Genomic DNA, 27,713 nt, shown 5'->3' with positions numbered 1-27,713 from the left:
TCCAGGACCTACAGGTGTGAGAATGTTCACATGGCAACTGATACCAGCCCCATTGCACAACTGACACTGCTTTTCCGATTTTAGTAACAAACAGGCAAACAGGTTTCGAATAGCACTGCAAGGTTAGGTCTGCATTCCTCAGAATAAGGACAGATAATGGAAGATGTGCTGGCTCAAAGTATAAATGGGAATTAATAACATCGCTTAGCTGTGATTGTGGTGCAGAAGGACAAAACTATTCAGCTTATCATTCCTACATGCCCAAAATGCATTCCTCACCAGGAACAAAGACATGAATATGTTCAGGGGTTGGCTATGTCCATGGCATTCTGTGCTTTGTAAATACTGTAAATTTAATTAACTTATAGACGTGATGTTTTTTCTGTGCATTAAATATTAGTGTATGTACTGTTAAAGAAATAATGTTTTCTTATGGGATGCGCTGCTAGCTATATGCTAAATAGATAACAAATCATACCAATAATGACATGTTTTTGAGAGATCCTGAATGTGCTGCTGCTTTGATAAGCATATATTCATAGTACATATTGTAAAATACAGTACCCATGAAATATGGGCTTCAGGAAAACAACAAAATCCCTATGGCACCTCCCTAGTTCTGCTTGTGATGTAAAGCATTCTTGCATCATCTTAGTTCAATGTTTTGTAGCACCTGAAATTTGCCCGCATCTCGTGGTCGTGCGGTAGCGTTCTCGCTTCCCACGCCCGGGTTCGATTCCCGGCGGGGTCAGGGATTTTCTCTGCCTCGTGATGGCTGGGTGTTGTGTGCTGTCCTTAGGTTAGTTAGGTTTAAGTAGTTCAAAGTTCTAGGGGACTTATGACCACAGCAGTTGAGTCCCATAGTGCTCAGAGCCATTTGAACCATTTTAGCACCTGAAATTTAGCATAACATATTATGTATTTCATGCACATCAGTGCCTCATCAGTGTGAAACAGCATGAAATGACTTTACAAAACTCGTGTAGCTCCATGTTATCGTAAGCTAGCTCATCCTGTATGCTGACGACTGAATGCTGTCATCAGCATAAGGAAATATTTGAAACTTGGCACCTATTCACAGTCCCATTACCCACTGTCTCGATGAAGGAGGTCTTGGAAAATCTACAAACAGTTTCTAGACTTTTCTCTCTCTTTCCCAATATTTCTCAATAATTTGCCTAAGAGTAAACACAGTGTCAGTTGTCAAATGGTTTGGATAGTATCCAATGATGTTCTCCAGTGATATTTTTTCAAATGATTTTATGTTTTCTAAAATAACTGTAGAAAGTATCTTGTACACCATATCAATTAAACTGATTCTTCAGTAGTTACAGGAATTTGTCCTGCTTCATTTCTTGCATGTTGGACAAATGACTGCTGTCTTCCAGCTGATTGGCAATGCCCGAGTCTTACAATTGAACTGAATGAATTTGCACGGTTCAGTCTGTAATTTACTTCGTCCGTTCCTCAACATTTTTGCACAGACCATATTCTTTCTTGTTGCTTTATTGATTTTCGTCTTCCATTGGCTTTCTCTCTGTCTTCTCCATGGTGTCATTGTGTGTCATTTTTCTTCTGGGTTTCACTGAGACTTAATTCTGGGTTAGGCCAGTTGAATAGCTTGCTGAAGTATTTTTTCCATTTCCCTAAGACTGATTCACCATCAATAGTCATATTTCCATTTTTGTCATTGGTGTACTGACGTGTTGCATTGAACCCTTTCCTTGTTTTCACATGCTTGAAAAGTCTCCTATTGTCTGTTTTTTCATTTCCACATTTTCAGGAATTCTTAACATTAATTTATCCATTTTACTGGTTGTTGAGCTTGTGGCTATGGATTATATTATTTTAAGAAATAACACAACAATTTTTTTAAACGCTACTCTCCACAAGTTATACATTTATTATATGTTACTTGTTATATGTGCTAACTTTCTAATGTGCTTCTTATTATGCAGATTTTCTGCACTTATAATTTTGACACAAACACTTTTTTTGCATATTGCACAAAAACTGACCAGTATCTGCCATGTTGCGACTAACATGTTTATTTACATTGGTAAATTATGGCTATGATGAGAGTTCCTTTTTGCTTACAAATTCAGAAATTATTGTTCAAGTCATTTTGGTGTTTGTACTACGTATTTATTTTACCTTCTGTATGATCAAAAAAACTGAAATTGCTTAGTAACTATCTCCTCCTCTGACACCAGTAAATCTGTTATCTAGCCACAGACTGGCAGTTGTCTGATCACCCAGTATCACCTGACCTTGACAAGCTCAACAACATCCTTCACCAGTGCTTAGACTACCACTTGCCACTCTCTGTGATGTGCCCACAATACTGAAAGTTGGGTTCCGCTGCCAACTCAACCTACAGAATATCCTTGTCCATCCCTATTCCAGTCCAGCTCCTCCCCCTGTGTTCCATGGGTTATTCCTTTGTGGTTGACCCTGGTGTAAGACCTGTCTCGTACATTTGCCCACCAACTCCTACCAGCGTCCAATCACAGGCATCTCCTATCCAATAAAAGGCCAGACCATGTGTGAAAGCAGCCATGCTATATCAGCTGTGCTGCAGTTATTGTGTAGCATTCCACATGGGCGCACACACTGCAAACTGTGGCAAACCACAAACTTAATCATCCGGTTGCCAAACATGCTGCGCACAACACCTAAACTGACTTCGACAGCTGCTTCACCACATGAGCCATTTGGATACTCCCTATCAGCACTAGTTTCTCCGACACACATACAGGTGGGAATTTTCTCTTCTTCCCTTGGACTAAGCCTCCACTAACCTGTTTCCCACTGTCTCACCTTACCTTTTCCCTTCTATCTCCTGTCCACACCATGCCTGCACCATACAAATCATGCACTGCCTTCTTCCACCACTCACTCCTCAATGTGGGTCCTCTCTCGCTCGCTCGCGTGCGTGCACAGTAACCTCTCTTTTGCTCCCTCTCTCACCCTAATCTCTCTTTTACTCCCTCTCCCCCTCCTGCTTTACCACCCCTCTCCCTTTCTCTTTTCCCTCTCTGTATCCTTTATCTATCTCCAGCACCCTCTCCTTTCTTTTTCTTCCCTTCCCGTATCCCTCCTGTCCCCCCCCCCCCTCTTGTTTCCTCTTGCTTTATGTGCTCTACCCTCTGAATTCCTTTCATCTTGTTGGGCAATTGCTGAGTCATTGGTGGAAAGACATGGCTCACAGTATCCCCACTTCACCTCGTGCATCCTTCCCTACCATCTCTCTCTCTCTCTCTCTCTCTCTCTCTCTCTCTCTCTCTCTCTCTCTCTCTCTCCATCTGCCCAGTCAACTGCTAATCAGAAGTCCGTCCCACCATGGCCAGAGGCATGTCTGTTTGGGTGTCTATGTGATCATGTGTGGTTGAATGTGTGTACTTCTTTTAGGGAAAGAGATGAGCTCAAAGGTAGTATAAATAGATAGAAGTTGGGTGTAACAATGCGCTACGCACATCAATCGGCTGCAGGTGAGAGGTTGCCTTTTCTTTATTTTATGTACTAAATTATACAACTACTTATTTAAAAACTCTTTTTTTCTGTGTTTGTTTGGGATATTTTCTCCTTTCAGTTCTCAGTACTCTTGATTTCTCTCTGCGCACTTCTATGTATGTTTCCTTTGGTATTTCATTTGTGTATCCTGTAGCCATAACTGGCACAGTTTCATACTTCTCTCAACTAAGTTTCCTTGTTCTTTACAAAACCATATTTTCCCCTATTTCCCCCCCCCCCCCCCCCCCCCACCATCCCCCTCATCACTTTATTTGCAGCAACTGTCACAGCTGTCTTCCCAGTGTGCCACACTTTCACATCATCTCCATCATCTGCATTCCAACTACACTGAAACAGTTATTTATTTCTAACACAAACTCTTTCTGTTCTTTCTCACTTTAGTTTCAGAACATCAAACACCAGGATTCCATTCTTTTCTTTCTTACAAAATCTGAACTTTTCTGGATCTTTTGCTTGCACCAGAAAACGATCTGCCCCGCAGTCTGGTCCTCATTGGGATGCGGTATCTTTTAATATTTGCCTTTGCTGCATGTCTGTCATTACATGATTGTCTGACTGACCATTTTTCTGTCTAGTGACCACAGTGTTCCTAGATGGTCAAATAATAGATATTTTTTCTGCCTACTTTTGTGTTAAAATCTAGAAGTACATGTATGTTCCTTTTCAGAACTTCTTCATAAACATTATCTAGCCCTTCATAGAAGTTATCTTTGCATAATCTGTCTTGACCTTGGAAATGGCCTGAATTTTGATGGTCACATCATAGTTTTTCTGCTTAGTTGTCATGTATGACAAATGTTTGCTCACAGTTTGAACTCCTTTACTTGGTTTGCCTTTGCTCTTATTGCAGACAAAATCTGTGCCAGATTCTTTCCGATACTCCTCCGTAGAATTTTGTAGTATTGCTACCTGCTTCACATACCCCTTCCATTTTCCACATAGTTTCCTGAAAGGCAGCTACATTTATTTTATAATGTATTCTCTCTAAAGCTGCTACCATAGCAACCCCTGGACAGTTGAGGCTTTCCAGGTAACTGTGATCAAATTGTTGATCACTTTTCCTTGTTGAGTTTATCTTCCAGGTAATCTAGCACATATCCGAGGCTGATTTATTGTCTTTTTAACTTTTTCAACTTTTCTTGTGTATAATGTTCAACCAGATGACCAACTCCAACCTAGAGGACGAGGTACTCTTCTGTCAAGATTTACCATGTCTTAGCCAAAAGGACCATTTTTAAGGTGCTAGTCATCTGCCCTCATTCTTCCCGACAAGGAATGGTGTTTACTGATTTCGCACATAGATGCCATGTGTGCCAAAAACGTAGCTCAAGTTTTAGTGGTTATGTCTGCTTGACATTGGCATAACCTAAAAGACTTACCATCCATCCATTCATTTACCAACCTCCTTTTCTCAAAACAGGCTTGTGACCAGCTATGGCCCTACTCTGCGTTATCGTCTATCAACATTGCCCACTTCTTGCACTGCTGAAGTAAGTGATGGAAGGGAACAGGAGATGGAAAAGAACAGGGAGGGAATGGAACATAAAGGAAGATGGTTCACTGTGAGGCACACTTTGCATGGCTCCTCTGTTGAAACCTTTCCAGCTACATTAGACCACCTGCCAGTAGCTATGGTACCACCGGTACAGCTCTCACCTTCACAGGAGCACGCAAACTCTCCTTGCCTCATAGACAGTGTTACAGTAAGACAGTACCTCCTGAAAGAGGATAATAACAACAGTAGACCATTTTTTAAATTACTCATTTCTTGATAAAAACCATTGGAAGGAAGGAACAAATTGTATGGAAGGAAAGGCAAAATGTATGACTGTAAAGTGATTACATATTTTGTCTTGTGTGCTGAGATCACAGAAATTGGTCAGTCCTTGTATTCTGCTGTGTTAACAAACTCATATGCAATGTGTATCATTTATTCTGTTGCAGCCAATTACAGTAAACAATTAAGTCGAATGTTTTTATCGGAAAGCAAAGGAGGACACCATCCTATAAGCTTGCCAAGCTGGGAAGCAAAGGAGGGGACCACACTGTGTCAGGCAATACCCTTTCAGTTGTTCATTCTAGACTGCATCATTGGTCTCCTTGAAGAAATAAATTCAGCAGTGTTCGTCTATTTCATGATGCATGGATCACTGTGAAATTCATGGAAAAGGCTACATTTTGCTGTTCCAGACTTTGTGTGTGTTGCTTTTCCTTCCACAAAAGGAGCTTGGGAAGAATGATTGCTTATAGAGCTCTGTCAGAACTGTCATCTGCCACACTTTATCATAATCTCTGAGACACTCACACTTGAGCAGTGCTACACTGAGGTGACAGTCATGGGATACCTCCTAATACCATTTTGGACATCCTTTTGCCCGGCATAGTGCAGCAGCTCGACATGGCATGGACTCAATAAGTCATTCAAAGTCACTGCAGAAATATTGAGCCATTTTGCCTCTTTAGCCATCCATAATTGCGAAAGTGTTGCGGTGGAGGATTTTGTGCATGAACGACCTCTCAATTATGTCCCATACATGTTCAATCAGATTCATGTTGAGCTATCTGGGTAGCCTAATCATTCAAGGTGTTCGATAAAGTTCCCCACAGTCGATTAATGAACAAAGAAAGAGCATACGGACTATCAGACCAATTGTGTGATTGGATTGAAGAGTTCCTAGGTAACAGAATGTAGCATGTCATTCTCAATTGAGAGAAGTCTTCCGAAGTAAGAGTGATTTCAGGTGTGCCGCAGGGGAGTGTTGTAGGACCGTTGCTATTCACAGTATACATATATGACCTTGTGGATGACATCGGAAGTTCACTGAGGCTTTTTGCGGATGATGCCGTGGTATATCGAGAGGTTGTAACAATGGAAAATTGTACTGAAATGCAGGAGGATCTGCAGCAAATTGACGCATGGTGCAGGAATGGCAGTTCAATCTCAATGTAGACAAGTGTAAAGTGCTGCGAATACATAGAAAGAAAGATCCCTTATCATTTAGCTACAATATAGCAGGTCAGCAACTGGAAGCAGTTAATTCCATAAATTATCTGGGACTATGCATTAGGAGTGATTTAAAATGGAATGATCATATAAAGTTGACCGTCGGTAAAGCAGATGCCAGACTGAGATCATTGGAAGAATCCTAAGGAAATACAATCTGAAAACAGAGGAAGTAGGTTACAGTACGCTTGTTCGCCCACTGCTTGAATACTGCACAGCAGTATGGGATCCGTACCAGATAGGGTTGGTAGAAGAGATAGAGAAGATCCAACAGAGAGCAGCGTGCTTCGTTACAGTATCATTTAGTAATCGCGAAAGCGTTACGGAAATGATAAACTCCAGTGGAGGACTCTGCAGGAGAGACACTCAGTAGCTCGGTATGGGCTTTTGTTGAAGTTTTGAGAACATACCTTCACTGAGGAGTCAAGCAGTATATTGCTCCCTCCTACATATATCTCGTGAAGAGGCCATGAGGATAAAATCAGAGAGATTAGAGCCCACACAGAAGCATACCGACAATCCTTCTTTCTACGAACAATACGAGACTGGAACAGAAGGGAGAACCGATAGTGGTGCTCAAGGTACCCTCCGCCACACACTGTCAGGTGGCTTGCAGAGTATGGATGTAGATGTAGATTCACTCGAATTGTCCAGAATGTTCTTCAAACCAGATGTGAAGAAATGTGGCCCGGTGACAGGTTGCATTGTCATCCATAAAAATTCCATTGTTGTTTGGGAATATAAAGTCCCCGAATGGCTGCAAATGGTCTCCAAATAGCCAAACATAATCACTTCGTCAGTGATCCACTTAAACACAGCCCACACCACTATGGAGCCACCACCAGCTTACACAGTGCCTTGTTGACGACTTGGGTCCATGGCTTTGTGGGGCCTGCGCCACACTCGAACCCTACCATCAGCTATTACCATCAAAACTCGGGACTCATCTGAACAGGCCATGGTTTTCCGGTCATTTAGGATTCAACCAATATGGTCATGAGCCCCGGAGAGGCACTGCAGGTGATATTGCTCTTATTAGCAAAGGCGCTCATATCGGTCATCTGCTGCTGTATCCAGTTTACACCAAATTTTGCTGCACTGTCCTAATGGATAGATTTGCCTTATGTCCCACATTGATCTCTCTGCTTATTTCATGCAGAGTTGCTTGTCTGTTAACACTAACAACTTTACACAAACACCACTGCTCTCAATCATTAAGTGAAGGCTGTTGGCCATTTTGTTGACCATGGTAAGAGATAATGCCTGAAATTTGGTATTCTCGGCACACTCTTGAGACTGTTGATCTCAGAATATTGAATTCCCTAAAGATTTGTGATATGGAATGCCCTAAGTGTTTACCTCCAACTACCATTCCACATTCTAAATCTGTTAATTCCTGTCAGGCAGCCATAATCACATCGGGAACCTTTACAAATGATAGCTCCCCCAGAACACTGAAACTGCAGTTTCCCAGTATCATACCATTGAATCATAGCCTGCCACATGCTTTACGCACTTAAGCCTGTGTGGTTGTTCCGCTCCATACATACATACATACATACATACATGCCTTGTTACTCCTAAATATTTGTATGCTGTGATAAACTCTAGTTGTGGCTGATCAATATCATATAGTGCCACAAATACTTACATTTTGTGAAGTGCACAGTTTCGCATTTCTGGTACGTTAAAAACCAGTTGCAAGTGTTTGTACCAGGCTAACATTTTGTTGAGATGTACTTTATTTTTTCTGATGGGATTTCCTCTTAGATAACTGCATCATCTGTGAATACTCTGAGGTTTCAAACTAATACTATGTGCTAAGTCATTAACGTGTAGCGTGAACAGCAATGGTCCTATTAAACTCCCCTAGGACACATCAGATACTAATTTAGTACCTATAGATGACTCTCGGTTGAATATATCATGCTGCATCCTGACTGCTAGGAAATTCTTGATACTATCATAAACCTGCAGGAAAATCTATCTAATTGTATATTGCGTAGATATTTACTTTAAAACGTGAGCAATATCTATGTATCACTCCTGAATCAAATGATTAGGTTAGGTGTCCACTATACACAGGAGGCGGCTACACAGGTAGCAGGGGCTGTGTGTTGTGGAATGCGCGGTTTTTTAGGTTAGAGGGTCTCGGGAAAACACAAGATGGGCTTCAGTCACAAAGTGTGCAGGCTGAACACAGGAAGAACATAGGTACAGAAACCATTGGTATAACAGTTGTAAATTGTCGTAGCTGTGTTGGGAAAGTACCAGAGCTCCAAGCGCTAATAGAAAGTGCTGAAAGCACTGATGCTAAAGCTGGATATAAGCTCAGCCGAAATTTTTGCGAAGAACCTAACGGTGTTCCGAAAAGATAGGCTAAACACGGTTGGCGGTGGCGTGTTTATTGCTGTTAGAAGTAATTCAACTTGTCGCGAAATTGAAGTAGATACTTCCTGTTAGTTAGTATGGGCAGAGGTCATTGTTGGCAATCGGAATAAAATAACTAGATCATTTTACCGACCTCCCAGTTCAGATGATACAGTTGCTGAAAGGTTCAAGAAAACGTACCCGACTCATACGATAATAGTTGGTGGTGACTTTAATTTACCCTCGATGTGTTGGCGAAAATACATGTTTAATTCCAGAGGTATGCATAAAATATCATCCAAAATTGTGCTAAATGCATTCTCTGAAAATTATTTTGAGCAGTTAGTTCATGAGCCCACGCGAATAGTAAACGGTTGTGAAAACACACTTGACCTCTTGGCAACAAATAATCCTGAGCTAATAACCAGCATCAAAACCAATTCAGCGATTAGTGAACACAGGGTTGTCACAGCGAGATTGAATATTTTAATCCCCAAATCCTCGAAAAATAAGCGAAAAATATACCTATTCAAAAAAGCAGATAAAAATTCACTTAACACCTTCCTGAGAGACAATCTCCACTCATTCCAAATTAATAATATAAGTGTAGATCAGATGTGGCTTAAATTCAAAGAAATAGTATCGGCAGCAATAGAAAGGTTTATGCCAAATAAACTAACAAACGACGGAGCTGATCCTCCTTGGTACACAAAACGGATTTGAACACTGTTGCAGAAACAACGAAACAAACATGCCAAACTTAAACAGACGTAAAATCCCCAAGATTGGCGATCCTTTACAGAAGCTCGAAACTTAGCACGGAGTTCAATGTGAGATGCCTATAACAGTTTCCACAACGAAACTTTGTCTCGAAACCTGGCAGAAAATCCAAAGAGATTCTGGTCTTATGTGAAGTATGTTAGCGGTAAGAAACAATCGGTGCCTTCTCTGCAAGATAGCAATGGAGATACTGTCGAAGATAGTGCTGCCAAAGCAGAGTTACTAAACACAGCCTTCCGAAATGCCTTCACAAAAGAAGACGAAGTAAATATTTCAGAATTCGAATCGAGAACAGCTGCCAACATGAGTAATGTAGAAGTAACTCTAATCACTTAATAAAAGCAAGGCTTCTGGTCCAGACTGTATACCAATTAGGTTCCTTTCAGAGTATTATCTCCATACTTAACAATAGTATACAACTGTTCGCTCGACAAAAGATCCGTACCCAAAGACTGGAAAGTTGCACAGGTCACACCAATATTCAAGAAAGGTAGTAAGAGTAATCCACTAAATTACAGGCCCATATCGTTAACGTTGATATGCAGCAGGATTTTAGAACATATATTGTGTTTGAACATTATGAATTACCTCGAAGGAAATGGTCTATTGACACACAGCCAACATGTGTTTAGAAAACATCGTTCCTGTGAAACACAATTAGCTCTTATTCACATGAAGTGCTGAGTACTATTGACAAGGGATTTCAGATTGATTCCTTATTCCTGAATTTCCGGAAGGCTTTTGACACTGTACCACAAAAGCGGCTCATAGTGAAATGCGTGGTTAGGGAATATCGTCTGTTATGTGACTGGATCTGTGATTTCCTGTCAGAGAGGTCACGGTTTGTAGTAATTGACAGAAAGTCATAGAGTAAAACAGAAGGGATTTCAGATGTTCCCCAAGGTAGTGTTATAGGCCCTTTGCTGTTCCTTATCTATATAAAAGACTTGGGAGACAATCTGAGCAGCCGTCTTCGGTTGTTTGCAGACGACGCTGTCGTTTATCGACTAATAAAGTCATCAGAAGATCAAAACAAACTGCAAAACGATTTAGAAAACATATCTGAATGATGCGAAATGTGGCAGTTGACCATAAATAACGAAAAGTGTGAGGTCATCCACATGAGTGCAAAAAGGAGCTCGTTAAACTTCGGTTACACGATAAATCAGCCTAATCTAAAAGCTGTAAATTCAACTAAATACCTAGGTAGGCCTATTACAATTACGAACAACCTAAATTGTAAAGAACAGATAGAAAATGTTGTGGGGAAGGCTAACCAAGGCTGCGTTTTATTGGCAGGACACTTAGAAAATGTAACAGACCTACTAAGGAGACTGCCTACACTGCGCTCGTCCGTCCTCTTTTAGAATACTGCTGCGCGGTGTGGGATTCTTACCAGGTAGGAATGACGGAGTACATCGAAAAAGTTCAAAGAAAGGCAGAACGTTTTGTATTATTGCGAAATATGGGAGAGAGTGTCACAGAAAAGATACAGGATTTGGGCTGGAAATCATTAAAACAAAGGCAGTTTTTCACTGCCACGGAATCTTCTCATGAAATTCCAATCACCATCTTTCTCCTCCAATTTCGAAAATATTTTGTTGACCCCGACCTACATAGGGCGGAACGATTACCACGATAAAATGAGGGAAATCAGAGCTCGTACGGAAAAATATAGGTGTTCATTCTTTCTGCACGCTATAAGAGATTGGAATAATAGAGAATTGTGAAGGTGGTTCGATGAACCCTCTGCCAGGCACTTGAATGTGATTTGCAGAGTATTGATGTAGAAGTAGATTTTAGTTTTGTGTTGAATTTGAGGTGCATTATTCATTTCATTGAACATGTAAACTTTCCAGTATACCTTGTACTTGGGTGTCCATTGTTGCTACAACTGCATTATTGGATGATAGAGAATTAACCAGCATTTTCAAGATCGTTTTTCATTGTGCCATTACATTACAGTAAGGAGCTGTCCATCCCCAGTTTCCCCATCCCCCTGTCCATCTCCAACCTCTCTCCTCTACTTATCAGCCTGTCACCCCCAGCTCAGAGAGGTAGGTGGTTTCTACCCCCAAAGTGCATTTTTCCATACAATAAGTGATGTGTACAAAGTATGGTTGAAATCAGTCCAGTGTTGTAGGAGGATATGCGGAACAAACAAGCACACTTACATTCACACAATGAACTAGGGCAAGTGCTGATTTGTTTCATGCAGATTCTACGAGGGTTGACTGAAAAGTAATGCCTACACCTTTGTAACTCTTCAACAGTTGGCAGCATTGGTATGCAGCAGGTGTTGGCTTCTTCCGTAGCCTCTTCTCTACAGCTCCAGTTGGTGGGAAGCCTTAGCATTGAACGGTTGTTACATTGTAAAGTATGGAACCCTGCGCAGATGGTCGGTCAGTGTGATTTAAGCAATATGCAGTCGTTGAATTCTTGACAGCAGAAGGTGTCACCCCAAAAGAGATTTATCAGAGAATGAAAACAGTTTATGGCGATTGTGTTGATGTGAGTACTGTACGTTGTTGGATGAGTAAATTTAAAGATGTTGAGGCAGGAACATCTGACCTGCATGACATACAAAGAGTTGGATGTCCTGTGACAGTAACCACCGAGTTTCACAAGCAAAATGTTGGCAGATTGATTCAGAACAATCATTGTATCACTCAGAGAGAAACTGCAAGCAGAATCGGCACTTGACAAGAACGTGTGGGCCACATTATTGCTTTGCTTGGCTATCGGAAGATCTGTGCATGATGGGTACCCCGGAAGCTGACTCCTGAAATGAAAGCGCACAGACTTGAAATTTGCCAGGAACTCCTCTCGCGTTACGAGAATGAAGCTGACACCTTTCTCCATTCAATTGTGACAGGAGACGAAACATGGGTACATCGTTACAACCTAGAGACAAAATGTCAGTCTATGTAATATTGACACAGACTCGCCGCTGAAGAAGAAATTAAAGACACAGCCCTCAGCTGGAGAAATCATGGCCACAATGTTCTGGGACACAGATGGTGTTATTCATGTTGATTTCCTTGATTGTGGAACAACAATAAATTCAGAGCATTACATCACAACGCTGCAAACTCTGAAACGATGGCTAACAAGGGTCCGAAAGGCAAAGGGAAATGTTTTCCTGCAGCATGGCAATGCCAAACCACACATTTCACGTGCCAACACAGCAAAATTTCAGAGACTGAATCTCGCCATCGTACGGTATCCTCCAAACAGTCCAATAGTTCCTGATAATGAAAGACGATCTCAGGAACATCATTATGCTGCTGATGAAGACCTTGAGAAAACTGTGAGACTGTGTTCCGGAAACAGAATGTCAGCGTCTTCCGGACAGGATTCAGGAAACTTGTTCATCATTGGCAGAAATTTATCCAGTTGGCTGGTGATTATGTGGAAAAGTGAATATTGGTAATTAAAGATCACTTTCTAAGGATTATTTCTGCATTTGATTTATTAAAATATTCCCATCCAAATCCAATTAACAAAGGTGGAGGCATTAGTTTTCATTTAATCCTCATATTATTGTTATATGCATATGCTGATTTGCTTATGAAACAATATTCAGACCATACTGGTGGCCACAGTTCTCAGTGATTGCTCACAGCCTCAATTGTTTACTCTGTAAGTGATTTGCATGCTGTGACAACAATTTTTTTAAAATGAAAGAATGGGCAGTTATTGTAGGTTGTAGTAGACTTATTGTGGGCAGCTCTACATAAGATTACAGGTGCACAGTAGGGGTACCATTTGTAATGTGGCAAATATCAATACAAGCGTGCAGTTCATTGAAGTTGTTGACAAAAATTGCCTGGAAAGGTGCAACAGCAACCCATGTTGGAAATCTGTTCATTGGGTTGCCTGTCTGCTGGTGTGAACTAATTCTAGGCGACAGTTGGAACGAATCCGAACTTTTTACTCTATTCTGAATATTGCATGAGGTATTAAATGTAATGCACATTATTCGGTTAACTTTACTGCTTCATTGGCACAAATTGCAACTCTCACTAAAGGGTTATGAATTGTAGCATGTAACATGGTGGGTGCATAATGTAACTGTGTAGGTGCGTGAGAAACAGCATGTTGTAATCAACTTTCAAACTGCAAAAAAGTGCCTCCAAATGAGATCCATAGAAGAATGAAATCTGCATATGACGATGATTGTATTGTCACTGGTGGTATGAGACATTGGGTAGTTTGTGCTCAGAATGAAGTGCGTGTGACAGAGCTCATTGTGGGCAACCAAGTATGGGAACCAGCAAGACTCATCAGTGATGGGTTGATGAACCCATTAGAGAAAATTATCATATAACACAAACACAGCTCTCGGGTAAGTGTGGCACATCACAAGAGTGTGTGAAGGCCTTCATTGCAGAACTGCAATACAGAGAACTGTGTGCGCGTTCGGTGCCTTGAATGTTTATTCCTGACATGAACTTTCAACAATTTCTTTTTCGTTATGAACGTGATGGTGATAGGTTACTTAACAACATTGTGAAAGGCTATAAATGGTGGGTTCACCATTTTGACCCTGAAAACAAAAGAGCTTCAGAGGATTTTCTCCACAAAGGCGCACAGACACCAAAGAAGTTCAAGACCATGCTATCAGCAGGCAAAGTCATACTCGCAGTGTTCTGGAATGTTCAAGGTGTGTTGCATGTGGAATTCATGCCTAAAGACACCACCATAAATTCTGCAAGGTACTGTGAGACCCTCAGAAAACTGAAAGCATAAATTCGACTACACTTGGAGCACCCTCTCCTTCAGCATGGCAATGGCAGTCCACACACGATTGCTGCAACAATTAGACACACACACACACACACACACACACACACACACAACTGCAGTCTCAAGCAACTGAAACCACAGTTGCCCGAGATCGATCATCCTCCATACAGTCCCGGCGTGGCTCCGTCTGATTTTCATCTGCTTCCAAAACCTAAAGATCACATTCGAGGACTTCTCTTTGATATTGATGAAGTAGTGCAAGCTGATGTGAGGTTGTGGTTTTGTCAACATAATCAAACATTCTACAGTGACCGTATCAACAAAGTGGTCTCTCATTAGGAGAAATGTGTTTGTTACCAGGATGGCTGTTGAGAAAAGTCTAGAAATGAAGAATACAGATTTAGAATGTTAATAAAGTTCTGTTTGTTTAGAAAGCTTTAAGAGTTTTCACATAAAAAAATGTAGATATATTACTTGTCAGCACTCTTTCATAATTCTGTGTGACAATATGGAAGAATGATTTGTCTAAATTTTCTGGAAAGCCTGCCCCCAACTGCAACTAAGTCTTACAACATATTATGCATCAAAACTTGGAGAAATGCCCTGTCCACTGCTGTGTGTCATTTTTGAGAGTCCTGAACCTCAGTTGGTAAAAACAGAACCCTTACAGGATTGCTTATTTGTCTGTCTGTCTGTCTGTCAAGTCCGCTTTTCCTCAGGGAAAGATAGGTGTATCAGTCGAAATTTGTCACATTCTTAAGGTCTACAGCTGCTTGGCGATGTAAAAAGTTTAAGCTTCTAAGTCAGTGCAGTCGAAAGATACGGTCATTTATGTCACATATTTTGATACTCGCAAACTTGCTCATCAAAACCTATGGGGTACTTCCCATTGACCTAGAATCATAAACTGTGGCATCTCAGGAATTTTTATAGCAATTGCACCCAAATTACACACAAGTCTTGGAATTCCTAGGACCAGTATCTTGTCAATATAGATATTGACAGTGGGCTAAAACGGCCACGATTCTAAACTCCCTGGATGAGTGAACTATGTATATACATAATTAAACAATGGAAAAGCCAGAATGAAGTGTAACAATAATATGAGAAGGAAAGTTGCTACTCACCATATAGCAGAGATGCTGAGTCGCATATAGGCACAACAAGGTTTTCACACTTAGTTTTCGGCCAATGGCCTTTGTCAACAAAAGACACAACACGCACGTGTGCGCAAACGCAACTCGCACACAAGACTGCAGTCTCGGGCAACTGTGGTTTCAGTTGCTTGAGACTGCAGTTGTGTGTGTGTGTGTGTGTGTGTGTGTGTGTGTGTGTGTGTGTGTGTGTGTGTGTCTCTATTGTTGACAGAGGCCATTGGCCAAAAACTTTAAATGTGAAAACCTTTTTGTTCTGCCTATCTGTGACTCAGCATCTCTGCTATACGGTGAGTAGCAACTTTCCTTCTCATAATATACACATAATTAAGTTTGTATGGGACCCTCACAGCACAAGTCCTAGTTGCACTAGGTCAATTTTTCTATATGTCTTGTAGTGTTTTTGCAGCTGTCTCCTGAAACCATGGAGACACTTATGAATAACACGATAGAATTATTCCATGCTACAGTAAATATTTAACATGACCAAACAAAAGATAAAAGAATCGAACAATATTGAAACCCTTTCATGAATCAGAATATATTTCTGAGCATTTATCTAGGGATCATTAGAAATAGAACACTTGTGTATAAGTTATTTTGTTTTCATATTGTCATGTGTCTGGAATTTTCTCATGTGATGATGTGTCATTCTACTTAAGACACTTGATTATACTGAGTATTAATATGTGAATTTCGTGTTTTCTTAAATATGTTTTTCCCTCTTTTTGGCTTACAGATTCATAAGGATATTTCCAACACCATACACCTTCACATACCATGAATTTTTTGAATCTCCAAGGTATTACAATATGGTGTTTGATGCTTGGGAAAATAAATATTACAGTAACAGACAAGAAGGTATGTCATGTGAATGTCAGATGTTACAATATTACTAAAGAAAAAAATAATTTGTTCCTAAATTAATGATGCCCTTATTAATTAAAGGTTTTTTAATTGAATGGCCTGAATAATCAAAGACCTTGAATTGGACTTTTTTTTAACTAATTGCTTTGTTTGTGAAGCAGACATTTTTTTATCTCTCTTGATAAAAGTAACATCCCCCTCCCCCTGCCCCTCCCACCACACACCACACACACACACACACACACACACACACACACACACACACACACACACACACACACCACACTGGACAGAAGAGTCCCGCTAATCCAAACCCCAGTACTCCGAACGTTTGGTTCATCTGAACATGAAAAATGTTAGTCTAAGTATGGAAAAACGGTGCGGTAAACTGCTGTAAATACACACTATTTTAATTTACACAGTACAGTTAATATGTATTAGAAAAATTGCCAAGAAAACATTAGGTTTAAACAATGCATAACAATGAAAGAAAAGCTGTCAAACTTACTAAAATACAGCGGACCTTTTAACCCTACTTTTTAGATGACAAAAACTCATTGTTTTTTGGCGTAATGAAGGCAGTGTGTTACATGACGCATAGTTGTGCCACTTTCTCATAAACATCAAATCGGCAGTTGTAGCAGTGGACTTTTGCTCCAAATAACATAGTGCGAGGTCAAGGGCTTCTGCTGCATCACTGTTTGGCACCAGCTCTCCTTTGTCACTTTCAGGTTCATTGTCACTTCCGTCACAGTAGTCCATTTCTTCCTGGTCTTGAGTAACAGCAGCAACTAAATCAGTGTCAGTAAGGTTCTCCATAGATGCCCCATCTGCTGCCATCCACTTATCTATGTCTCCATCACTAGCTTCTTCACATCCAGGGATTGTCTGTATCATTTGTAGTAAATTTTTCTCTTCATTTTCAGCTAGGTTGTCCTGAAATTCAAGAGATGTCCACAGTTTTCTCCATGATTTTCTCAGAGTATTTTCTGAAATATTCTGCCATGCCTCAGCGGCCCAAGAAACAACAGCCTTCACATTGGTCTTTTTTATTTGTCTGCTAAAGGAATGCTATCATCTTGGATCAGCATTCTTAAACATTGTTTTCTGTAAACCAGTTTTAATGTTTGCAGTATACCCTGGACCATTGGCTGTAGAAGTGGTGTAACATTCAGCAGCAAAAACCTCGCCACAATTTCTCTATCACATAATTCCTCAGTGCTGGAGTGAGATGGCACATTAATAATCAAAAGGATTGCACAGGGAGACATGATTTTCCTTGGACAACCGCCGAACAGAGGGAACAAACTGGCCATGAAACCATTCTTTGAACAGCTTACCATCCATCCATGCTTTTTTTCTGGTTGCAATAATATATGCAGGACTTCATGTTGCAGTTTTTAAAAGCTCTGGGCCTAGCAGATTTCCCGATCAGCATTAAAGGCAGCGTTGCTGCATGCTAATAAAGTCACACGATCTTTGCACATTTTAAAACCAAGAGCATGGTCTTCTGCTTTTGATGCCAGGCTTTTTGTTGGCAATGCCCTAAAAGGAAGGCCAGTCTCGTCAGCACTATACATTTGTTGGGGAGAATTCTTTCCTTCTCTTATCATTTTTTCAAACTCGTCCAAGTATTCCTTCACTGCACCATGGTCAGAAGAAAGCTTCTCTTCAGTAATTGTTAGCTGGTGGATTTCATGACTTTTTTGAATCTGTCCAACCAACCCGTACTAGCACTAAAAGACTCATCACCATTCATTAACTTGTTCAGGTAAACAGCCTTCTCCTGAACCAGTGCTCCACTCAAAGAGTTCCCCTTTCTCTTTTGTGCGTAAACCAAAGGAAAAGAGCTGCTTCCACTTTATCGTACTGTGACTGTTTCAAAGTCTGCCAAATTTCATGTCTCTTTCCGAAGACGTTGCACAGGACTGTTCAGGTTTCACTCGGCACTTCTTCCAATCACAAATAGTTGCTTTACCAACACCCAGTTCTGTTGCCAATTTAAATATATTCTCACCATTTTCTATCCGCTTCAGAGCATTCAGTTTTTCTTTTTTCACATGGCGAAAATACATACACCACTACACCTGAACAAATACAATGAAACTTACGCATGCCAGTGATCGATAACTAACATAACCAATGCTTTACAAGCCAACTGGCAGTGCACTGACCTTATACGCTACAAAGGTCTCAACAATGCGCAACAACAAGGGCAGGGAGTGAAAGTGAGCCATTGTTCCCACACTTGTTACCATGTTGTACCTACTTATCTGCTTGGTATACTTCATTCTAGAAACTCGTCACCCTAATTCCGGCTAATCCGAACAAGGTCTGGTCCCAATTAGTTCGGATTAGCGGGACTCTACAGTAATTAGAAAAAAAAATTGAAACTTTCTTTGAGTTGTAAGGAAGACCCTTATAATGCCGAAATTGTAAACAACCATCACCTCCTCGTAAATTCACCCTCCCCCTTTCTCCCATGATTATCTTACTACATTTCTAGATGCAAGAGCTACTCTGTGCCTGGCCACTGCTCTTGATATCAGTTGAACAAAAGATTTTTATTGTTTATACATAAAAAATGTCACATACTCTAAATGTTTTAGTCCAGCTGCCAAAAAATTGCTTTCCCTAGTAAATTTGATGAGTGTGGATGCCAAATATTTGTTTCCGTCTTTGAATTTTGCAGTGTACTCCCAGAAGTGGAACTTGTATTGTTTTTAAGTAGATCACTCTGTATAATAGGAAAACTCATTCAGAAGTGCATGAAAAGGTAGTTTCTTGTAATTTTGTTGCTAAGTCATTTCATAGGAGACTGATTTTAATGTGGTGGTTCTTAAAAAAGTTAACATCTCCATCTCTTAGCAGTGCTGGGGCAGGCACAAAAACTAAGGACTAAACTTACAGGTATAGTGAGTGACAATGAGGCAGCCTGCTAAAGAAATAAGGGCAGTTTGAAGACAGCAGTAGAACAAAGAGATGGAGTGTAGGTTCTGTTGCAATGGGAACTATTGGTGGGAGGAGATGTTCCACTAGTGGCTTTCAGAGTTCAAAGCAGCTCGTGTCCAGTCAATTGGTGTTGAGGAGGGGATGGGGGATTTAAGTCTAGTCTGCCCTGGCAAGTTTGGAAGTGACTACATATGAGTGGACAATGTTGATGGTCATTCCTCTGTACAGAAAACTGTAAAATGGTTGCAGTAACAATTTTATGTTACATAGCTGCCTTCGTAAGCTGCCATCCTTCAGATGAAATTGAGTGAAACAGCACAAACAAAAGCAAAGATGCTAGATGGGTGCATCCTGTGCACATTTCTTTCTGTGATATTTGTTTAAATTTAATTTTCTCCGTCCTTTGTCACACCGTGTTACTCATAGTATGAAATACATTATTTGCTCTCATTTTTCTTTGTATCAGTCTTTCCACTTGGAATCATTGTTCATGTGATTTTGGTTATTATTATGTATACTATGATTTAATTTCTTCCATTTTATCATCATACATTTCCATCCATGTTACTGCATCCACTATTTCTATTTCTCATTTTGTTTGAATTTTATTTTACTTATAATACCTACTTTAGTATAAATCATCATCCATGTTATTTTGTTCATATTGTGATAAGAATTTGTATTTTAAATATATATTTGACAATTGCCTCCAGAAAGGTATACAGCCTATAACGAAATATACATCCTTGACACCATTGCACACCAATATGAATGGATTATTTCATATTTTGTTTTTTAACTGACAGTTTTTCATTTTCAAATGTTTAAACATTATGATAGATTTGTGTCTGTATATGTGTGGATGGATATGTGTGTGTGTGCGAGTGTATACCCGTCCTTTTTTCCCCCTAAGGTAAGTCTTTCCGCTCCCGGGATTGGAATGACTCCTTACCCTCTCCCTTAAAACCCACATACTTTTGTCTTTCCGTCTCCTTCCCTCTTTCCTGATGAGGCAACAGTTTGTTGCGAAAGCTTGAATTTTGTGTGTATGTTTGTGTTTGTTTGTGTGTCTATCGACGTGCCAGCGCTTTCGTTTGGTAACTCACATCATCTTTGTTTTTGGATATATATATATATATATATATATATATATATATATATATATATATATATATATATATATATATATATAGGGAAACATTCCACGTGGGAAAAATATATCTAAAAACACAGATGATGTGACTTACCGAACGAAAGTGCTGGCAGGTCGATAGACACACAAACATACACACGAAATTCAAGCTTTCGCAACAAACTGTTGCCTCATCAGGAAAGAGGGAAGGAGAGGGAAAGACGAAAGGATGTGGGTTTTAAGGGAGAGGGTAAGGAGTTATTCCAATCCCAGGAGCGGAAAGACTTACCTTAGGGGGAAAAAAGGACATGTATACACTCGCGCGCGCACACACACACACACACACACACACACATCCATCCGCACATACACAAGCAGACATTTGTAAAGGCAAAGAGTTTGGGCAGAGATGTCAGTCGAGGCAGAAGTACAGAGGCAAAGATGTTGTTGAAAGACAGGTGAGGTATGAGCGGCGGCAACTTGAAATTAGCGGAGATTGAGGCCTGGTGGATAACGGGAAGAGAGGATATATTGAAGAGCAGGTTCCCATCTCCGGAGTTCGGATAGGTTGGTGTTAGTGGGAAGTATCCAGATAACCTGGACAGTGTAACACTGTGCCAAGATGTGCTGGCCGTGCACCAAGGCATGTTTAGCCACAGGGTGATCCTCATTACCAACAAACACTGTCTGCCTGTGTCCATTCGTGCGAATGGACAGTTTGTTGCTGGTCATTCCCACTTAGAAAGCTTCACAGTGTAGGCAGGTCAGTTGGTAAATCACGTGGGTGCTTTCACACGTGGCTCTGCCTTTGATCGTGTACACCTTCCGGGTTACAGGACTGGAGTAGATGGTGGTGGGAGGGTGCATGGGACAGGTTTTACACCGGGGGCGGTTACAAGGGTAGGGAAGGTGGTTTGGGGATTTCATAGGGATGAACTAAGAGGTTACGAAGGTTAGGTGGACAGCGGAAAGACACTCTTGGTGGAGTGGGGAGGATTTCATGAAGGATGGATCTCATTTCAGGGCAGGATTTGAGGAAGTCGTATCCCTGCTGGAGAGCCACATTCAGAATCTGATCCAGTCCCGGAAAGTATCCTGTCACAAGTGGGGCACTTTTGGGGTTCTTCTGTGGGAGGTTCTGGATTTGAGGAGATGAGGAAGTGGGTCTGATTATTTGCTTCTGTACCAGGTCGGGAGGGTAGTTGCGGGATGCGAAAGCTGTTTTCAGGTTGTTGGTGTAATGGTTCAGGGATTCCGGACTGGAGCAGATTTGTTTGCCACGAAGACCTAGGCTGTAGGGAAGGGACCTTTTGATGTGGAATGGGTGGCAGCTGTAATAATGGAGGTACTGTTGCTTGTTGGTGGGTTTGATGTGGACGGACGTGTGAAGCTGGCCATTGGATAGGTGGAGGTCAACGTCAAGGAAAGTGGCATGGGATTTGGAGTAGGACCAGGTGAATCTGATGGAACTAAAGGAGTTGAGGTGGAGAGGAAATTCTGGAGTTCTTCTTCACTGTGAGTCCAGATCATGAAGATGTCATCAATAAATCTGTACCAAACTTTGGGTTGGCAGGCCTGGGTAACCAAGAAGGCTTCCTCTAAGCAACCCATGAATAGGTTGGCGTACGAGGGGCCATCCTGGTGCCTTTGGCAGTTCCCTTTAATTGTTGGTATGTCTGGCCTTCGAAAGTGAAGAAGTTGTGGGTCAGGATGAAGCTGGCTAAGGTAATGAGGAAAGAGCCACTTCCTCATCTCCTCAAACCCAGAACCTCCCACAGAAGAACCCCAAAAGTGCCCCACTTGTGACAGGATACTTTCCAGGACTGGATCAGACTCTGAATGTGGCTCTCCAGCAGGGATACGACTTCCTCAAATCCTGCCCTGAAATGAGATCCATCCTTCATGAAATCCTCCCCACTCCACCAAAAGTGTCTTTCCGCCGTCCACCTAACCTTCATAACCTCTTAGTTCATCCCTATGAAATCCCCAAACCACCTTCCCTACCCTTGTAACCGCCCCCGGTGTAAAACCTGTCCCATGCACCCTCCCACCACCACCCACTCCAGTCCTGTAATCCGGAAGGTGTACACGATCAAAGGCAGAGCCACGTGTGAAAGCACCCACGTGATTTACCAACTGGCCTGCCTACACTGTGAAGGTTTCTATGTGGGAATGACCAGCAACAAACTGTCCATTCGCATGAATGGACACAGGCAGACAGTGTTTGTTGGTAATGAGGATCACCCTGTGGCTAAACATGCCTTGGTGCATGGCCAGCACATCTTGGCACAGTGTTACACCGTCCGGGTTATCTGGATACTTGCCACTAACACTAACCTGTCAGAACTCCGGAGATGGGAACTTGCCCTTCAATATATCCTCTCTTCCCGTTATCCACCAGGCCTCAATCTCCGCTAATTTCAAGTTGCCGCCACTCATACCTCACCTGTCGTTCAACAACATCTTTGCCTCTGCACTTCTGCCTCGACTGACATCTCTGCCCAAACTCTTTGTCTTTGAATATGTCTGCTTGTGTCTGTGTATGTGTGGATGGATATGTGTGTGTGTGCGAGTGTATACCTGTCCTTTTTTCCCCCTAAGGTAAGTCTTTCCGCTCCCGGGATTGGAATGACTCCTTACCCTCTGCCTTAAAACCCACATCCTTTCGTCTTTCCCTCTCCTTCCCACTTTCCTGATGAGGCAACAGTTTGTTGCGAAAGCTTGAGTTTAGCATTTACTTTTGTCTTATAATCTCACAATTTTACAGCTCTCATACTAACAGCCATTAAAAATTGATACTGCGCATGTGAGACAGACATCGCATGTTGCTATGAACAGCAGTACACCTTAGAATGTGAGATAAAAATGAACCAATGGAAATTCCAGTAGCACTATGAACAATATAGGAAAAAGAGAGATTGCTACTTACTGTACAGATGACACATTCAGTTGCAGACAGGTACAATTAAAAGAGAGTTATACTTAAGCTTTCAGCCACAACCTTTGTCAGGAACACACACCATTCATTCACGCAAGGAGGCATACATCATGCACACATGAATGCCAAATCCAGCCATTCGGGCCAGAATCATTCTGGCTGAGCTGCCAGTCATGTGTGCAAGAGGTGTGCTTCCTTGTGTGAATGAATGGTCTCTCTTTCTGAAAAAGCCTGCGGCCGAAAGCTTATGTGTAAATGTCTTTTAATTGTGCCTGTCAGAAACTTAATGTGTCACCTTTACAGTAAGTAGCAACCTATCTTTTCCTACATTGTACATAAAAATGAAATATATTTCTTGTCCATCAGTCAACACACTGATAATGTTTCTATCTGTTTTTAAGGTGGCTAAATTAGGGGAGATTAAATGAGCTCACACTGAAAAGAAATTGCACAGAAAATATTTAATGCCTCTTGTTCAAGAAAGCCATGAAGAAGTGTTGGGGTCATTTGGAAAAACAAACACAAACACAAAACTAACAACTGTAATTTCCTGAGTTTATAAATAATGTGTGTGCATGTTTTAGGAGCACCTGCAACAATCATCAACAGTTGCAAATGAATGACTGTTTGTCCTTGTTTCTGTTTGCTGTCTCCACTGTGGAATTTTCATTATCAAAATATTACTTAAAGACAATTCATCTCCTATCTTTGCTGAGAAGACTATGGAAGTTCTAAAGTTCACTGCTATTACATAATAAAATGAATTACTGTGAAATGACACACAAGCTTGATTGTATGGATTTAATCTCATTGCTGTCATCTTTGGCCTTGAGTAATTGTTTTGTAGTTTTTGCTATGGAAAATAATGTGACTACGCTGTTTGCGTTGAAATCTATTATGACTGTGTTGTTGAGGCAGACAACTGCACAAAAAGAATAGTATACTTTACTACACACAGAGCATTTCCACAGAAATTACGAAATTCTAACAACTAAAAATAATATTGTAATGAGCCCACATGTGCATACACTCATAACTGTTGTCTCCTTATACAGGTAGTGTCAAAATGACAACACACAAGACCCCCCCCCCCCCCCCCCCCTCTCTCAGTGATGCATGCCTGGCAGGTTGAGCGCCCAAATGGCTATGGGCATTCATTCATGCACGCTTGGCAGCTAAAACAGCCAGATGTCTAAGGCATTCATGTACGCCCTGCAGGCAGGAAGGCCAGATGGCAGGGTGTAGGACCAGGTAAATGTGCACAAAATAATGGCAACTCATTGTTGTCCACTTTTAAACATTCCTGCCACCACCGTCATTATCTGCTCTTCTTTGTAATGTTGAAAGCACTACAGCTTTCGCCTCCCAGTTCCTTTCTGCTTATGAGTTGATCAAGTAGATACAATCTGATTTCCTATTGTACACAAGATAAATGACACAAACATAAATAATCGGGAGGACATGAATCATCCTACAGAACTGATGTATGAGGCGTTTCAAAAGAGCAAAATACTCGCAGTTTCGCAGCAACTATAGCGACCAGGAGGAACAGAAAAGAACATGCATGGCTAAGTTACTATAATTTGACTTCCTAATATACACAGTAATATGATGCAAGTATATATAACGTGAAAGGGTATGAATTATCCTCCAGAACTGAAGTATTAGAGGTTTTAAAAGACTAAAAAGGTAGCAAAATTCTTGCTGTTACTCAGCTACTCTCACAGCAGTGCAATGCAGAAAGGTACATGGTACAAACATACATAACATGAAAGGGAATGAATTATAATACAGAACTTAAGTATCAGATGTTTCAAGAGACTAACAGTGCAGCAAAATACTTGCAGTTTCCTAGCAACTCTCGCAACAGAAGACTCAAAGTTTTGGACGTCTTCATTAGGAACAGTTCACATTCAAATTTTATATTTTGAAATGTACTGGTATGATATTAATGAGTTTTGTATAGTTTACAGGCAGTTTATTGCTATTGTAAATCTTACATTACACAATTTTCCAATCACAAGTAAAAAAGTTCTTATTTCTCTAAACTAACTTTTTCTCAGCCCAGTATAAATTTATAATGGACAGCTTGGATTAGATTTGAAGTTCTCTTTCATGGTTGTCAAAAACTGCAACCACTGGATGTTGGTTTTATAAAGATTATTATTGAGGAGGCATGCTGTAATGTGCAATTGGCAGTAAGTGGCCAAAGTCTGCAGCGGTCATACGGCTGCCAGCAAGACGCACACAATCTTTGCCCCCTTAGCTGTTTGGGCATGCTGGACGCTCGACCTTAGTAGCCACGAAAGGGTAAAGTATAATTAGTGACGTGATGAATGGTTCCAAATCTGTGAAAGTGCTTAACTTGAGACTTCAATTATAAACTACATAATGCAACCGTGATTTTTTTTAATCCATGCGCCTCTTCTGTGGTAAACTGTTTCCCTTCTTCCGCTTTTTTCCCCCTCTCTCCTCCCTGATGAAGGAACAAAGTTCCGAAAGCTAGGAATGTAAATTTTCTGTTCTGTTTTGTGTATCTATCGGCTATACTGAGCTGAGGTAAGTACTGGCCAGCCCCTCTATCTCTTTGTTAGTATTTGTTTCACATCTTTACATGAGATTTTCCATTAATCATTTAAACTGTTTTATTGTGATGTTGAGTGAACCAAAATGACTTAGGGCTGTAACATAGGCAACAATAATCAATATACAATGCTCACGTCACATTAGGCATCGTAACCGTCACGTTTCATTTTAGTGTAATGGCGAAAACTATGGTACTGTTTTACTGCTAACACACAAAAGAACCTACAAGACAGGAAATTATACGCAACTTATCCCAGAAGCTCCGTTCCTGTAATGTGGCCTGCATACAGTGTTTCCATTGCTGTCTTGACACTTTGAGAAGTCCAGGAATATCGCTACAAGGTGGCAATGCTCACGGTGTCTCTGATGACAGGTGGTGAATTTTTGCATAAAATGTATGCATCTGGGTGTTTTGTAGGGATATGACTCGTGCAGTCAATACATTGACAACAAACATAGCGTATGGTTGGTCCAGGATAACTCAAAGTTTGGGTGGATTGAAAAATATCACTTTAAGAAGGCAAGGAAGGACTTTATGGAAGTTCTTTTTTTCACTAATTTTCTTCATTGTCAAACACAGGAAACCCAAGGTAGGAAAATCAACAATGTAAGAAAAGAAATTGCTACTAACCATAAAGAAGAGATGACAAGTTGCAAGGGGTTGCAGACACGCAGACACGCAAACACACACACACACACACACACACACACACACACACACACACACTAAAAGGAAGCAAGCACACCTCACGTACACACGAACAACAACTCCAGCATCTAGCGCTGGAAAGCCATTCCGGCCTGAGATGCTGAAGTTGGTGGTCGTATATAAAAAAAACACAGATGATGTGACTTACCGAACGAAAGTGCTGGCAGGTCGATAGACACACAAGGCAATGCAATGATGAAACAACAGTAGTATTGAAATGAAAATGAAGCAATAGGAAACTTAAACAAGGCAAAAATCCCATTACACTTACATCATTTTTCATTTGTAGTCGTATTTTGTCAGTAGGAGACAAGCTGTTTTATATAGAGTAGAGGGCAACTTTCCAACAAAAAGTAATTGTAATACATGGGATTTTCTAAATTGTAAATACTGCTTAATCTTAACAAACAGGTAGGGTGCATTGCTGTCAGAGAAGTATATTTAACATAAGCCTTATATTCAGTGATCACAAGTTAACAAACATAATAAACATTTTTCAGTTAAGAGATGGTAGTAGCAGGAAGATGATTGTAGAACATGCAGAATTAGTCTGCATGAATACGAGGGAAAAGCTGTGTGAACTGTATTCTGGAATACACTCTGCCTGTGACAAATTGCATCTGCTCTCTATATTTGCAGTGATGTGCTGAAGCAGTAAATTTCCAAAAAAGATCAAAAGGGAAAAGGATACTAGGTTAAACTTTCTCAGTGATCATATCATTAGAGGCACAGCATTAATTTGGATTAGAACGTAGGAGGCTTTAAAAATATGTATTTCAGTTTCTCATTTAACACTAGTTCGGGAAATGTGGTAAGTAGACTATTGTGGGTTAATCGATTTCTGTCATAAAACATTTCCAGCTCAGGTTTTCAGCATTTTCGTGATTCTCCTGTGATTGTCATGCTGCCCTTCTGTGTTTACTTTCATTAAACTGTTG

The 27,713-nt window shown here is 40.8% G+C and overlaps 1 protein-coding gene across 5 annotated transcripts in view; it reads left to right on the top strand.

Annotated features, from left to right (window-relative positions):
• Positions 1–27,713, top strand: part of LOC126236172 (tubulin monoglutamylase TTLL4-like) — a 257,463-nt gene that overhangs the window by 156,610 nt on the left and 73,140 nt on the right. For all 5 annotated transcript variants that reach the window (XR_007544877.1, XM_049945267.1, XM_049945269.1 and 2 more), the window contains exon 15: positions 16,331–16,452. Coding sequence is in view for 4 of the 5 variants with exons in the window: in XM_049945267.1 (XP_049801224.1) it covers positions 16,331–16,452 (122 nt within the window). In the remaining variant the exon portion in view is untranslated. The remainder of the gene's footprint in view (positions 1–16,330; positions 16,453–27,713) is intronic.

Source organism: Schistocerca nitens, chromosome 2, assembly GCF_023898315.1.
Source record: "Schistocerca nitens isolate TAMUIC-IGC-003100 chromosome 2, iqSchNite1.1, whole genome shotgun sequence".
Taxonomy (NCBI): Eukaryota; Metazoa; Arthropoda; class Insecta; order Orthoptera; family Acrididae; genus Schistocerca; species Schistocerca nitens.
Note: the sequence above shows the minus strand (reverse complement) of the source record. Positions and strands in the feature narration are given on the sequence as shown.